Source organism: Artemia sp. Qi Xiang Cuo, chromosome 2 (genome assembly GCF_049724085.1).
Source record: "Artemia sp. Qi Xiang Cuo chromosome 2, ASM4972408v1, whole genome shotgun sequence".
In the NCBI taxonomy this organism is placed as follows: Eukaryota; Metazoa; Arthropoda; class Branchiopoda; order Anostraca; family Artemiidae; genus Artemia; species Artemia sp. Qi Xiang Cuo.
This window is the reverse complement of record NC_142795.1, coordinates 5160773-5176104: the sequence shown is the minus strand read 5'-3', so window position 1 is coordinate 5176104 and position 15332 is coordinate 5160773. Positions and strand designations below refer to the sequence as shown.

Here is a 15332-nt window from a genome sequence, read left to right as displayed (position 1 = left end):
TGTAATTTTTTGTGTGTGTGTAAGTTTTTGTGTGAATGTAATTTTTTGTGTGCATGTAAGTTTTTGCGTGTGGGTGTAAGTTTTGTGTGTGTGTGTGTGTGTAAGTTTGTGTGTGTGTGTGTGTGTGTGTAAGTTTTTGTGTGTGTGTGTAATTTTTCGTGTGTGTGTGTAAGTTTTTGTGTGTGTAAGTTTTTGTGTGTGTGTGTAAGTTTGTGTGTGTGTGTGTGTGCATGTAAGTTTTTGTATGCATGTAAGTTTTGGCATGTGGGTGTAAGTTTTTGTGTGTGTGTGTGTGTGTGTGTGTAAGTTTTTGTGTGTGTAATCTTTTGTGTGGGTGTAAGTTTTTTGTGTGTGTGAGTTAGTTTGTGTGTGTGTGTAAGTTTTTGTGTGTGTAAGTTTGTGTGTGTGTGTGTGTGTGTAAGTTTTTGTGTGTGTAAGTTTTGGCGTGTGTGTGTAAGTTTTCGTGTGTGTGTGTGTAAGTTTTGTGTGTGTGTGTAAGTTTTGTGTGTGTGTAAGTTTTTGTGCGTGTGTGTGTGTACGAGTTTTTTTTGTGTTCATGTCATTTTAAGATCCGTAAAAAAGTAAAAAAAAAACCATGTTAAAAAAATTCAAGAAAGTATTTACGAAATGGGGAGGGGACTCTTTGAGGTTGGAAAATGGGTTTAGGAATGACATTATGAAAGGAACTTGTTCAGAAAAGATATAATAAAGCCATAAAAAAGTATTAAAAAAAATGGAGATGGGGACTCTTTGGGGGGGGCCGGGGAGGTCTTTTGGGGATCCGGGGGCCCTTGAGCACCGATTGGTCTTTTGGGGGCCCGTGGGGACCTTTGGGGCCAGTGGGAGGGCCTTGGGGAGCGTGGGGAGGGTGTTTTGGGGTCTGGGGGGCACTTGAGGGCCGATTGGTATTTTGGGAGCCCAGGGGACCTTGGGGGACTGGGGGAGGGCCTTTGGGGCCCAGGGAGGGCGTTTGGGGGTCTGAGGGGGCCCTTGAGCACCGATTGGTCTTTTGGGAGCCCGGGGACCTTTGGGGACCGAGGGAGGGCCCTTGGAAGCCTGGGGAGGGTGTTTAGGGGTCTGGGCGGCACTTGAGGGCCGATTGGTCCTTTGGGAGCCCGGTGGACCTTTGGGGTTGGGGTAGAGGGATCGGAACCCTTTGGGGTTGGGGTAGAGGGGATCGGACCCCTTTGGGGTTGTGGTAGAGGATCTCACAACACTGTTCAAATGGAACTTGTGTATTATAACGACCACAGAGTTTCACCATTAAATTCTCTTCTAAAATCTCTTCAAAAATCATATTTTATAATGTCTCTAACTGTTTCGTCGAAATAATTCCATAAAATGGCTAAAAGGGTTTCGCCCAAATAATCCCTAAACGTAATTCAGCGTGTTCCTTTTGTTTGGCATCCCTGCGCTTACACATTTCAATTATTTGGAAACCTGATTCCCGCGCTAAAACAATTCATCGCTAAGATCTAAACTTTGCCTCGGAAACGATTCTCTTGTTAGAACTCCAAATTAATTCTCCTTTCGTGAATCAATTCTCTTTAGAACAACAAATTAATTCCCTTTTCGTGTCAATCAATCAATCATGACATCATCTGTCACGTGTGATCTAAACTTTGTCCCGGAGACAATTCTCTTTGGAAATGCATCAAAGACATTAATTAACTTGACGTCATCTGTTAGACATTCCCTGGAAACAATTTGATTAATGACCGACAGCACAGGTGTTCCCCGGAAACTCATAACATTTGGCTCGAGCGTGCCCAAAACAACAACAACAACAACATTGACCTTGGCATTCGCTGAGAGCGTGCCCAAAACAACAACAATAACATTCACCCCATTAACCACGTGTTCTCCCTAATGACTCTATCGCGTGCCCAAAACAACAACAACAACATTGACCCCATTAACCACGTGTTCTCCCTAATGACTATCGCGTGCCCAAAACAACAACAATAACATTGACCCCATTAACCACGTGTTCTCCCTAATGACTCTATAGTCCATGAAAGTGACAAAGTTCCTGTTTTTTCATTCTCACTGACAAAGACCATAAAAACATCCATGAAAAACATCAAATAAATTGACCAACACACATAACCATCCATGAAAACAGACATAAATGTGACAAAGTTCCTGTTTTTTCATTCTCAGTGACAAAATCCATAAAAACCATCCGTAAATGTGACAAAATTCCTGTTTTTCAAATTCTCACTGACAAAGTCCATAAAAACATGCATAAATTATGTACTGACACGAGTTATAGGGTCACCTCTACTACTACCTACAAGAGAGTCATATCCAGCATGGGTGAGACAGCCCTTAACGTTAGTGTTAAGACATAAGACTTCAATAATGAATATCTTGACGAAGTCATTGAAATCTAGCAGAGTCAGGTTCAACAGCAACTCTTCAGAACTACAATTCTCTAAGTTTTGAGACAATTACTAACTCACCCTGTTATTGCTATAAAATCTATTGGAGTGTTTTATACCGTTTGTTACAGCATATCTTTTATCCTTTTCAACGAAGTTGGACTTAAAAATGAAACAGACTTTCTTTCGAAAATGACATGATAGTAGCAAATGACAAGATGCAGCCGTGCATTTATAAACTGGTGTCTGAAAGGGAAGAGTAGAAGTTACACTCATTTGCAGTAAATAGTCAATATTCATTGCTATGTTTTGTAATGACATGATGTGATATGATGTAACGAAAATGACATGATAGTAGCATTTGCCAAGATGCAGCCGTGCATTTGTAAACTGGTATCTAAAAGGGAATATTAGAAGTTCCACTCATTTGCAGTAAATAGTCATTATTCATTACTATGTTTTGTAATGACATGATGCGATCTGATGTAACGAAAATGACATGATAGTAGCACTTGCCAAGATGCAGCCGTGCATTTGTAAACTGGTTTGTAAAAGTTAACATTAGAAGTTACACTCATTTGCAGTAAATAGTCATTATTCATTACTATGTTTTGTAATGACCTGATGCGATCTGATGTAACGAAAATGACATGATAGTAGCACTTGCCAAGATGCAGCCGTGCATTTGTAAACTGGTATCTAAAAGGGAATATTAGAAGTTCCACTCATTTTCAGTAAATAGTCATTAATCATTGCTATGTTTTGTAATGACATGATGCGATCTGATGTAACGAAAATGACATGATAGTAGCACTTGCCAAGATGCAGCCGTGCATTTGTAAACTGGTATCTAAAAGGGAATATTAGAAGTTCCACTCATTTGCAGTAAACAATCAATATTCATTGCTATGTTTTGTAATGACCTGATGCGATCTGATGTAATGAAAATGACATGATAGTAGCACTTGCCAAGATGCAGCCGTGCATTTGTAAACTGGTATCTAAAAGGGATAATTAGAAGTTCCACTGATTTGCAGTAAATAGTCAATAATCGTTGCTATGTTTTGTTATGACATTATGTGATCTGATGTAACGAAAATGACATGATAGTAGCACTTGCCAAGATGCAGCCGTGCATTTGTAAACTGGTATCTAAAGAGAATATTAGAAGTTACACTCATATACAGTAAACAGTCATTATTCATTACTATGTTTTGTAATGACATGATGCGATCTGATGTAACAAAAATGACATGATAGTAGCACTTGCCAAGATGCAGCCGCGCATTTGTAAACTCGTATCTAAAAGAGAATATTAGAAGTTACACTCATTTGCAGTAAATAGTCAATATTCATTGCTATGTTTTGTAATGACATGATGCGATCTGATGTAACAAAAATGACATGATAGTAGCACTTGCCAAGATGCAGCCGCGCATTTGTAAACTCGTATCTAAAAGAGAATATTAGAAGTTATATTAGAAGTTACAAAGGGAATATTAGAAGTTACACTCATTTGCAGTAAATAGTCATTAATCATTACTATGTTTTGTAATGACATGAGGCGATCTGATGTAACGAAAATGACATGATAGTAGCACTTGCCAAGATACAGCCGTGCATTTGTAAACTGGTATCTGAAAGGGAAGAGTAGAAGTTACACTCATTTGCAGTAGATAATCATTATTCATTACTATGTTTTGTAATGACATGATGCGATCTGATGTAACGAAAATGACATGATAGTAGCACTTGCCAAGATGCAGCCGTGCATTTGTAAACTGGTATCTAAAAGGGAATATTAGAAGTTACACTGATTTGCAGTAAATAGTCATTAATCGTTACTATGTTTTGTAATGACTTGATACGATCTGATGTAACGAAAATGACTTGGTAGTACCACTTGCCAAGATGCAGCCGTGCATTTCTAAACTGGTATCTGAAAGGGAAGAGTAGAAGTTACACTTATTTGCAGTAAATAGTCAATATTCATTGCTATGTTTTGTAATGACATGATGTGATATTATGTAACGAAAATGACATGATAGTAGCACTTGCCAAGATGCAGCCGTGCATTTGTAAACTGGTATCTTAAAGGGAAGAGTAGAAGTTTCACTCATTTGCAGTAAATAGTCAATAATCATTGCTATGTTTTGTAATGACATAATGTGATATTATGTAACGAAAATGACATGATAGTAGCACTTGCCAAGATGCGGCCGTGCATTTGTAAACTGGTATCTAAAAGAGAATATTAGAAGTTCCACTAATTTGCAGTAAATAGTCATTATTCATTGATATGTTTTGTAATGACATGATGTAATCTGATGTAATGAAAATGACATGATAGTAGCACTTGCCAAGATGCAGCCGTGCATTTGTAAACTGGTATCTAACAGGGAAGAGTAGAAGTTATACTCATTTGCAGTAAATAGTCATTAATCATTACTATGTTTTGTAATGACATGATGCGATCTGATGTAACGAAAATGACATTATAGTAGCACTTGCCAAGATGAAGCCGTGCATTTGTAAACTGGTATCTGAAAGGGATGAGTAGAAGTTACACTCATTTGCGGTAAATAGTCAATATTCATTGCTATGTTTTGTAATGACTTGATGTGATATTATGTAACGAAAATGACATGATAGACGCACTGGCCAAGATGCATCCGTGCATTTGTAAACTGATATCTGAATGGAAAGAGTAGAAGTTACACTCATTTGCAGTAAATAGTCAATATTCATTTCTATGTTTTGTAATGACATGATGTGATATGATGTAACGAAAATGACATGATAGTAGCACTTGCCAAGATGCAGCCGTGCATTTGTAAACTGGTATCTAAAAGTTACATCAGCAATCTGATGTAACGAAAATGACATGATAGTAGAACTTGCCAAGATGCAGCCGTGCATTTGTAAACTGGTATCTAAAAGGGAATATTAGAAGTTACACTCATTTGCAGTAGATAATCATTATTCATTACTATTATTCATATGCAGTAAATAGTCATTAATCATTACTATGTTTTGTAATGACCTAATACGATATGATGTAACGAAAATGACATGATAGTAGCACTTGCCAAGATGCAGCCGTGCATTTGTAAACTGGTATCTAAAAGGGAATATTAGAAGTTACACTCATTTGCAGTAAATAGTCAATATTCATTGCTATGTTTTGTAATGACATGATGCGATCTGATGTAACAAAAATGACATGATAGTAGCACTTGCCAAGATGCAGCCGCGCATTTGTAAACTCGTATCTAAAAGAGAATATTAGAAGTTATATTAGAAGTTACAAAGGGAATATTAGAAGTTACACTCATTTGCAGTAAATAGTCATTAATCATTACTATGTTTTGTAATGACATGATGCGATCTGATGTAACGAAAATGACATGATAGTAGCAATTGCCAAGATGCAGCCGTGCATTTGTAAACTGGTATCTGAAAGGGAAGAGTAGAAGTTACACTCATTTGCAGAAGATAATCATTATTCATTACTATGTTTTGTAATGACATGATGCGATCTGATGTAACGAAAATGACATGATAGTAGCACTTGCCAAGATGTATCCGTGCATTGTAAACTGTATCTAAAGGAATATTAGTTATCATATGCAGTAATAGTCGTTAATCATTACTATGTTTTGTAATGACCTAATACGATCTGATGTAACGAAAATCATGATAGTAGCACTTGCCAAGATGCAGCCGTGCATTTTTAAACTGGTATCTAAAAGGGAATATTAGAAGTTACACTCATATGCAGTAGATAATCATTATTCATTACTATGTTTTTTAATGACATGATGCGATGTGATGTAACGAAAATGACATGATGGTAGCACTTGCCAAGATGCAGCCGTGCATTTGTAAACTAGTATCTAAAAGGGAATATTAGAAGTTATATTAGAAGTTACAAAGGGAATATTAGAAGTTACACTCATTTGCAGTAAATAGTCATTAATCGTTACTATGTTTTGTAATGACGTGATACGATCTGATGTAACGAAAATGGCTTGATAGTACCACTTGCCAAGATGCAGCCGTGCATTTGTAAACTGGTATCTGAAAGGGAAGAGTAGAAGTTACACGTATTTGCAGTAAATAGTCAATATTCATTGCTATGTTTTGTAATGAAATGATGTGATATTATGTAACGAAAATGACATGATAGTTGCACTTGCCAAGATGCAGCCGTGCATTTGTAAACTGGTATCTGAAAGGGAAGATTAGAAGTTTCACTCATTTGCAGTAAATAGTCAATATTCATTGCTATGTTTTGTAATGACATGATGTGATATTATGTAACGAAAATGACATGATAGTAGCACTTGCCAAGATGCAGCCGTGCATATGTAAACTGGTATCTGAAAGGGAAGAGTAGAAGTTATAGCCATTTGCAGTAAATAGTCAATATTCATTGCTATGTTTTGTAATGACATAATGTGATATTATGTAACGAAAATGACGTGATAGTAGCCCTTGCCAAGATGCGGCCGTGCATTTGTAAACTGGTATCTAAAAGGGAATATTAGAAGTTACACTCATTTGCAGTAAATAGTCATTAATCATTAATATGTTTTGTAATGACATGATGCGATCTGATGTAACGAAAATGACATGATAGTAGCACTTGCCAAGATGCAGCCGTGCATTTGTGAACTCGTATTTAAAAGAGAATATTAGAAGTTACACTCATTTGCAGTAAATAGTCATTAATCATTACTATGTTTTGTAATGACATGATGTGATCTGATTTAACGAAAATGACATGATAGTACCACTTGCCAAGATGCAGCCGTGCATTTGTAAAACTCGTATCTAAAAGAGAATATTAGAAGTTACACTCATTTGCAGTAAAGAGTCATTATTCATTACTATGTTTTGTAATGACATGATGCGATCTGATGTAATGAAAATGACATGATAGTAGCACTTGCCAAGATGCAGCCGTGCATTTGTAAACTGGTATCTGAAAGGGAAGAGTAGAAGTTACACTCATTTGCAGTAAATAGTCATTAATCATTACCATGTTTTGTAATGACATGATGCGGTCTGATTTAACGAAAATGACATGATAGTAGCACTTGCCAAGATGCAGCCGTGCATTTGTAAACTGGTATCTGAAAGGGAAGAGTAGAAGTTACACTCATTTGCAGTAAATAGTCATTAGTCATTACTATGTTTTGTAATGACATGGTACGATCTGATGTAACGAAAATGACATGATAGTAGAACTTGCAAAGATGCAGCCGTGCATTTGTAAACTGGTATCTAAAAGGGAATATTAGAAGTTACACTCATATGCAGTAAATAGTCATTAATCATTACTATGCTTTGTAATGACATGATACGATCTGATGTAACGAAAATGACATGATTGTAGCACTTGCCAAGATGCAGCCGTGCATTTGTAAAATGGTATCTGAATGGGAAGAGTAGAGGTTACACTCATTTGCAGTAAATAGTCAATATTCATTGCTATGTTTTGTAATGACATGATGTGATATTATGTAACGAAAATGACATGATAGTAAAACTTGCCAAGATGCAGCCGTGCATTTGTAAACTGGTATCTGAATGGGAAGAGTAGAAGTTACACTCATTTGCAGTAAAAAGTCAATATTCATTGCTATGTTTTGTAATGACATGATGTGATATGATGTAACGAAAATGACATGATAGTAGCACTTTCCAAGATGCAGCCGTGCATTTGTAAACTGGTATCTAAAAGGGAATATTAGAAGTTACTCTCATATGCAGTAAATAGTCATTAATCATTACTATGTTTTGTAATGATCTGATACGATCTGATGTAACGAAAATGACATGATAGTACCACTTGCCAAGATGCAGCCGTGCATTTATAAACTGGTATCTGAAAGGGAAGAGTAGAAGTTACACTCATTTGCAGTAAATAGTCATTAATCATTACTATGTTTTGTAATGACATGATGCGATCTGATGTAACGAAAATGACATGATAGTAGCACTTGCCAAGATGTATCCGTGCATTTGTAAACTGGTATCTAAAAGGGAATATTAGAAGTTACACTCATATGCAGTAAATAGTCGTTAATCATTACTATGTTTTGTAATGACCTGATACGATCTGATGTAACGAAAATGACATGATAGTAGCACTTGCCAAGATGCAGCCGTGCATTTGTAAACTCGTATCTAAAAGAGAATATTAGAAGTTACACTCATTTGCAGTAAATAGAAATTAATCATTACTATGTTTTGTAATGACATGATGCGATCTGATGTAACGAAAATGACATGATAGTAGCACTTGACAAGATGCAGCCGTGCATTTGTAAACTTGTATCTAAAAGGGAATATTATAAGTTACACTCATTTGCAGTAGATAATCATAATTCATTACTATGTTTTGTAATGACATGATGCGATCTGATGTAACGTATATGACATAATAGTAGCACTTGCCAAGATGCAGCCGTGCATTTGTCAACTGGTATCTAAAAGGGAATATTAGAAGTTACACTCATTTGCAGTAAATAGTCATTCATCGATACTATGTTTTGTAATGACGTGATACGATCTGATGTAACGAAAATGACATGATAGTAGCACTTGCCAAGATGCAGCCGTGCATTTGTAAACTGGTATCTGAAAGGGAAGAGTAGAAGTTTCACTCATTTGCAGTAAATAGTCAATATTCATTGCTATGTTTTGTAATGACATGATGTGATATTATGTAACGAAAATGTCATGATAGTAGCACTTGCCAAGATGCAGCCTTGCATTTGTAAACTGGTATCTGAAAGGGAAGAGTAGAAGTTACACTCATTTGCAGTAAATAGTCAATATTCATTGCTATGTTTTGTAATGAAATGATGTGATATTATGTAACGAAAATGACATGATAGTAGCACTTGCCAAGATGCAGCCGTGCATTTGTAAACTGGTATCTGAAAGGGAAGAGTAGAAGTTACACTCATTTGCAGTAAATAGTCATTATTCATTGCTATGTTTTGTAATGACATGATGCGATCTGATGTAACGAAAATGACATGATAGTAGCACTTGCCAAGATGCATCCGTGCATTTTTAAACTGGTATCTAAAAGGGAATATTAGAAGTTACACTCATATGCAGTAGATAATCATTATTCATTACTATGTTTTTTAATGACTTGATGTGATCTGATGTAACGAAAATGACATGATGGTAGCACTTGCAAAGATGTAGCCGTGCATTTGTAAACTGGTATCTAAAAGGGAATATTAGAAGTTACACTGATTTGCAGTAAATAGTCATTAATCGTTACTATGTTTTGTAATGACGTGATACGATCTGATGTAACGAAAATTACATGATAGTACCACTTGCCAAGATGCAGCCGTTCATTTGTAAACTGGTATCTGAAAGGGAAGAGTAGAAGTTACACTCATTTGCAGTAGATAATCATTATTCATTACTATGTTTTGTAATGACATGATGCGATCTGATGTAACGAAAATGACATAGTAAATATTCATTACTATGTTTTGTAATGACTTGATGTGATCTGATGTAACGAAAATGACATGATGGTAGCACTTGCAAAGATGTAGCCGTGCATTTGTAAACTGGTATCTAAAAGGGAATATTAGAAGTTACACTGATTTGCAGTAAATAGTCATTAATCGTTACTATGTTTTGTAATGACGTGATACGATCTGATGTAACGAAAATGACATGATAGTACCACTTGCCAAGATGCAGCCGTTCATTTGTAAACTGGTATCTGAAAGGGAAGAGTAGAAGTTACACTCATTTGCAGTAGATAATCATTATTCATTACTATGTTTTGTAATGACATGATGCGATCTGATGTAACGAAAATGACATGATAGTAGCACTTGCCAAGATGCAGCCGTGCATTTGTAAACTGGTATCTTAAAAGGGAATATTAGAATTTACACTCATTTGCAGTAAATAGTCATTAATCATTACTATGTTTTGCAATGACATGATGAAATCTGATGTAACGAAAATGAAATGATGGTAGCACTTGCCAAGATGCAGCCGTGCATTTGTAAACTGGTATCTAAAAGGGAATATTAGAAGTTACACTCATTTGCAGTATATAATCATTAATCATTACCATGTTTTGTAATGACATGATGCGATCTGATGTAACGAAAATGACATGATAGTAGCACTTGCTAAGATGCAGCCGTGCATTTGTAAACTGGTATCTAAATGGGAAGATTAGAAGTTACACTCATGTGCAGTAAATAGTCATTAGTCATTACTATGTTTTGTAATGACCTGGTACGATCTGATGTAACGAAAATGACATGATAGTAGCACTTGCCAAGATGCAGCCGTGCATTTGTAAACTGGTATCTAAAAGGGAATAGTAGAAGTTACACTCATATGCAGTAAATAGTCATTAATCATTACTATGCTTTGTAATGACCTGATACGATCTGATGTAACGAAAATGACATGATTGTAGCACTTGCCAAGATGCAGCCGTGCATTTGTAAAATGGTATCTGAATGGGAAGAGTAGAGGTTACACTCATTTGCAGTAAATAGTCAATATTCATTGCTATGTTTTGTAATGACATGATGTGATATTATGTAACGAAAATGACATGATAGTAGAACTTGCCAAGATGCAGCCGTGCATTTGTAAACTGGTATCTGAATGGGAAGAGTAGAAGTTACACTCATTTGCAGTAAAAAGTCAATATTCATTGCTATGTTTTGTAATGACATGATGTGATATGATGTAACGAAAATGACATGATAGTAGCACTTTCCAAGATGCAGCCGTGCATTTGTAAACTGGTATCTAAAAGGGAATATTAGAAGTTACTCTCATATGCAGTAAATAGTCATTAATCATTACTATGTTTTGTAATGATCTGATACGATCTGATGTAACGAAAATGACATGATAGTACCACTTGCCAAGATGCAGCCGTGCATTTATAAACTGGTATCTGAAAGGGAAGAGTAGAAGTTACACTCATTTGCAGTAAATAGTCATTAATCATTACTATGTTTTGTAATGACATGATGCGATCTGATTTAACGAAAATGACATGATAGTAGCACTTGTCAAGATGCAGCCGTGCATTTGTAAACTGGTATCTAAAAGAGAATATTAGAAGTTACACTCATATGCAGTAAATAGTCGTTAATCATTACTATGTTTTGTAATGACCTGATACGATCTGATGTAACGAAAATGACATGATAGTAGCACTTGCCAAGATGCAGCCGTGCATTTGTAAACTAGTATCTAAAAGAGAATATTAGAAGTTACACTCATTTGCAGTAAATACAAATTAATCATTACTATGTTTTGTAATGACATGATGCGATCTGATGTAACGAAAATGACATGATAGTAGCACTTGCCAAGATGCAGCCGTGCATTTGTAAACTTGTATCTAAAAGGGAATATTATAAGTTACACTCATTTGCAGTAGATAATCATAATTCATTACTATGTTTTGTAATGACATGATGCGATCTGATGTAACGTATATGACATAATAGTAGCACTTGCCAAGATGCAGCCGTGCATTTGTCAACTGGTATCTAAAAGGGAATATTAGAAGTTACACTCATTTGCAGTAAATAGTCATTCATCGATACTATGTTTTGTAATGACGTGATACGATCTGATGTAACGAATATGACATGATAGTAGCACTTGCCAAGATGCAGCCGTGCATTTGTAAACTGGTATCTGAAAGGGAAGAGTAGAAGTTACACTCATTTGCAGTAAATAGTCAATATTCATTTCTATGTTTTGTAATGACCTGATTTGATATTATGTAACGAAAATGTCATGATAGTAGCACTTGCCAAGATGCAGCCTTGCATTTGTAAACTGGTATCTGAAAGGGAAGAGTAGAAGTTACACTCATTTGCAGTAAATAGTCAATATTCATTGCTATGTTTTGTAATGACATGATGTGATATTATGTAACGAAAATGACATGATAGTAGCACTTGCCAAGATGCAGCCGTGCATTTGTAAACTGGTATCTCAAAGGGAAGAGTAGAAGTTACACTCATTTGCAGTAAATAGTCAATATTCATTGCTATGTTTTGTAATGACATGATGCGATCTGATGTAACGAAAATGACATGATAGTAGCACTTGCCAAGATGCATCCGTGCATTTGTAAACTGGTATCTAAAAGGGAATATTAGAAGTTACACTCATTTTCAGTAGATAATCATTATTCATTACTATGTTTTGTAATGACTTGATGTGATCTGATGTAACGAAAATGACATGATGGTAGCACTTGCAAAGATGTAGCCGTGCATTTGTAAACTGGTATCTAAAAGGGAATATTAGAAGTTACACTGATTTGCAGTAAATAGTCATTAATCGTTACTATGTTTTGTAATGACGTGATACGATCTGATGTAACGAAAATTACATGATAGTACCACTTGCCAAGATGCAGCCGTTCATTTGTAAACTGGTATCTGAAAGGGAAGAGTAGAAGTTACACTCATTTGCAGTAGATAATCATTATTCATTACTATGTTTTGTAATGACATGATGCGATCTGATGTAACGAAAATGACATAGTAAATATTCATTACTATGTTTTGTAATGACTTGATGTGATCTGATGTAACGAAAATGACATGATGGTAGCACTTGCAAAGATGTAGCCGTGCATTTGTAAACTGGTATCTAAAAGGGAATATTAGAAGTTACACTGATTTGCAGTAAATAGTCATTAATCGTTACTATGTTTTGTAATGACGTGATACGATCTGATGTAACGAAAATGACATGATAGTACCACTTGCCAAGATGCAGCCGTTCATTTGTAAACTGGTATCTGAAAGGGAAGAGTAGAAGTTACACTCATTTGCAGTAGATAATCATTATTCATTACTATGTTTTGTAATGACATGATGCGATCTGATGTAACGAAAATGACATGGTAGTAGCACTTGCCAAGATGCAGCCGTGCATTTGTAAACTGGTATCTTAAAAGGGAATATTAGAATTTACACTCATTTGCAGTAAATAGTCATTAATCATTACTATGTTTTGCAATGACATGATGAAATCTGATGTAACGAAAATGACATGATAGTAGCACTTGCCAAGATGCAGCCGTGCATTTGTAAACTGGTATCTAAAAGGGAATATTAGAAGTTACACTCATTTGCAGTAGATAATCATTATTCATTACTATGTTTTGTAATGACATGATGCGATCTGATGTAACGAAAATGACATGATGGTAGCACTTGCCAAGATGCAGCCGTGCATTTGTAAACTGGTATCTAAAAGGGAATATTAGAAGTTACACTGACTTGCAGTAAATAGTCATTAATCGTTACTTTGTTTTGTAATGACGTGATACGATCTGATGTAACGAAAATGACATGATAGTAGCACTTGCCAAGATGCAGCCAAGCATTTGTAAACTGGTATCTAAAAGGGAATATTAGAAGTTACACTCATTTGCAGTAAATAGTCATTAATCATTGCTATGTTTTGTAATGACATGATGTGATATGATGTAACGAAAATGACATGATAGTACCACTTGCCAAGATGCAGCCGTGCATTTGTAAACTCGTATCTAAAAGAGAATATTAGAAGTTACACTCATTTGCAGTAAATAGTCATTAATCATTACTGTGTTTTGTAATGACATGATGCGATCTGATGTAACGAAAATGACATGATAGTAGCACTTGCCAAGATGCAGCCGTGCATTTGTAAACTGGTATCTTAAAGGGAAGAGTAGAAGTTACACTCATTTGCAGTAAATAGTCAATATTCATTTCTATGTTTTGTAATGACATGATGCTATCTGATGTAACGAAAATGACATGAGAGTACCACTTGCCAAGATGCAGCCGTGCATTTGTAAACTGGTATCTAAAAGGGAATATTAGAAGTTACACTCATTTGCTGTAGATAATCATTATTCATTACTATGTTTTGTAATGACACGTTGCGATCTAATGTAACGAAAATGACGTGATAGTACCACTTGCCAAGATGCAGCCGTGCATTTGTAAACTCGTATCTAAAAGAGAATATTAGAAGTTACACTCATTTGCAGTAAATAGTCATTAATCGTTACTATGTTTTGTAATGACTTGATACGATCTGATGTAACGAAAATGACATGATAGTACCACTTGCCAAGATGCAGCCGTGCATTTGTAAACTGGTATCTAAAAGAGAATATTAGAAGTTACACTCATTTGCAGTAAATAGTCATTAATCATTACTATGTTTTGTAATGACATGATGTGATCTGATGTAACGAAAATGACATGATAGTAGCACTTGCCAAGATGCAGCCGTGCATTTGTAAACTGGTATCTGACAGGGAAGAGTAGAAGTTACACTTATTTGCAGTAAATAGTCAATATTCATTGCTATGTTTTGTAATGACATGATGTGATATGATGAAATGACATGATAGTAGCACTTGCCAAGATGCAGCCGTATATTTGTAAACTAATATCTGAAAGGGAATAGTAAAAGTTACACTCATTTGCAGTAAATAGTCAATATTCATTGCTATATTTTTGTGTGAAAATGTTTATGTTGTGCACCTATCAATAGATACATACATATTTTTAAATTTGAAGAAATCGTGTCTTAATAATTAAGAAGGGTTCGGTGAGCACGCAGATGAAATTGTTGGGGTTCAGTACCTCCAGAAAGATTAAGAACCACTGCTATAGGCAGTTCCGACACTGGAGAAACTGTTAAACGAAATTTTTTCATACTTGAACAAATATAAATGTTTTTTTAGATGCAAACTGCTATCAAAATACCAATGAAAAGGGCTTTATATTAAAGAATATGTATTTTAAGTGAATTAGAATTATTCTTACATTGAAGGCTTTTCTGGCAAAATCAAGAATGTTTTTTGTTTAATATACCTTAATTATTTTTGTC

The 15332-nt window shown here is 35.4% G+C and overlaps 1 protein-coding gene across 1 annotated transcript in view; it reads right to left on the bottom strand.

Moving 5' to 3' along the window:
- The window catches only part of LOC148954827 (E3 ubiquitin-protein ligase UHRF1-like), a 25245-nt gene extending 22561 nt beyond the window's left edge, over positions 1-2684 (bottom strand). The window contains exon 1 of the mRNA XM_089105258.1: positions 2504-2684. Coding sequence (XP_088961384.1) covers positions 2504-2684 — 181 coding nt within the window. The remainder of the gene's footprint in view (positions 1-2503) is intronic.
- Positions 2685-15332: the final 12648 nt, after the last annotated feature.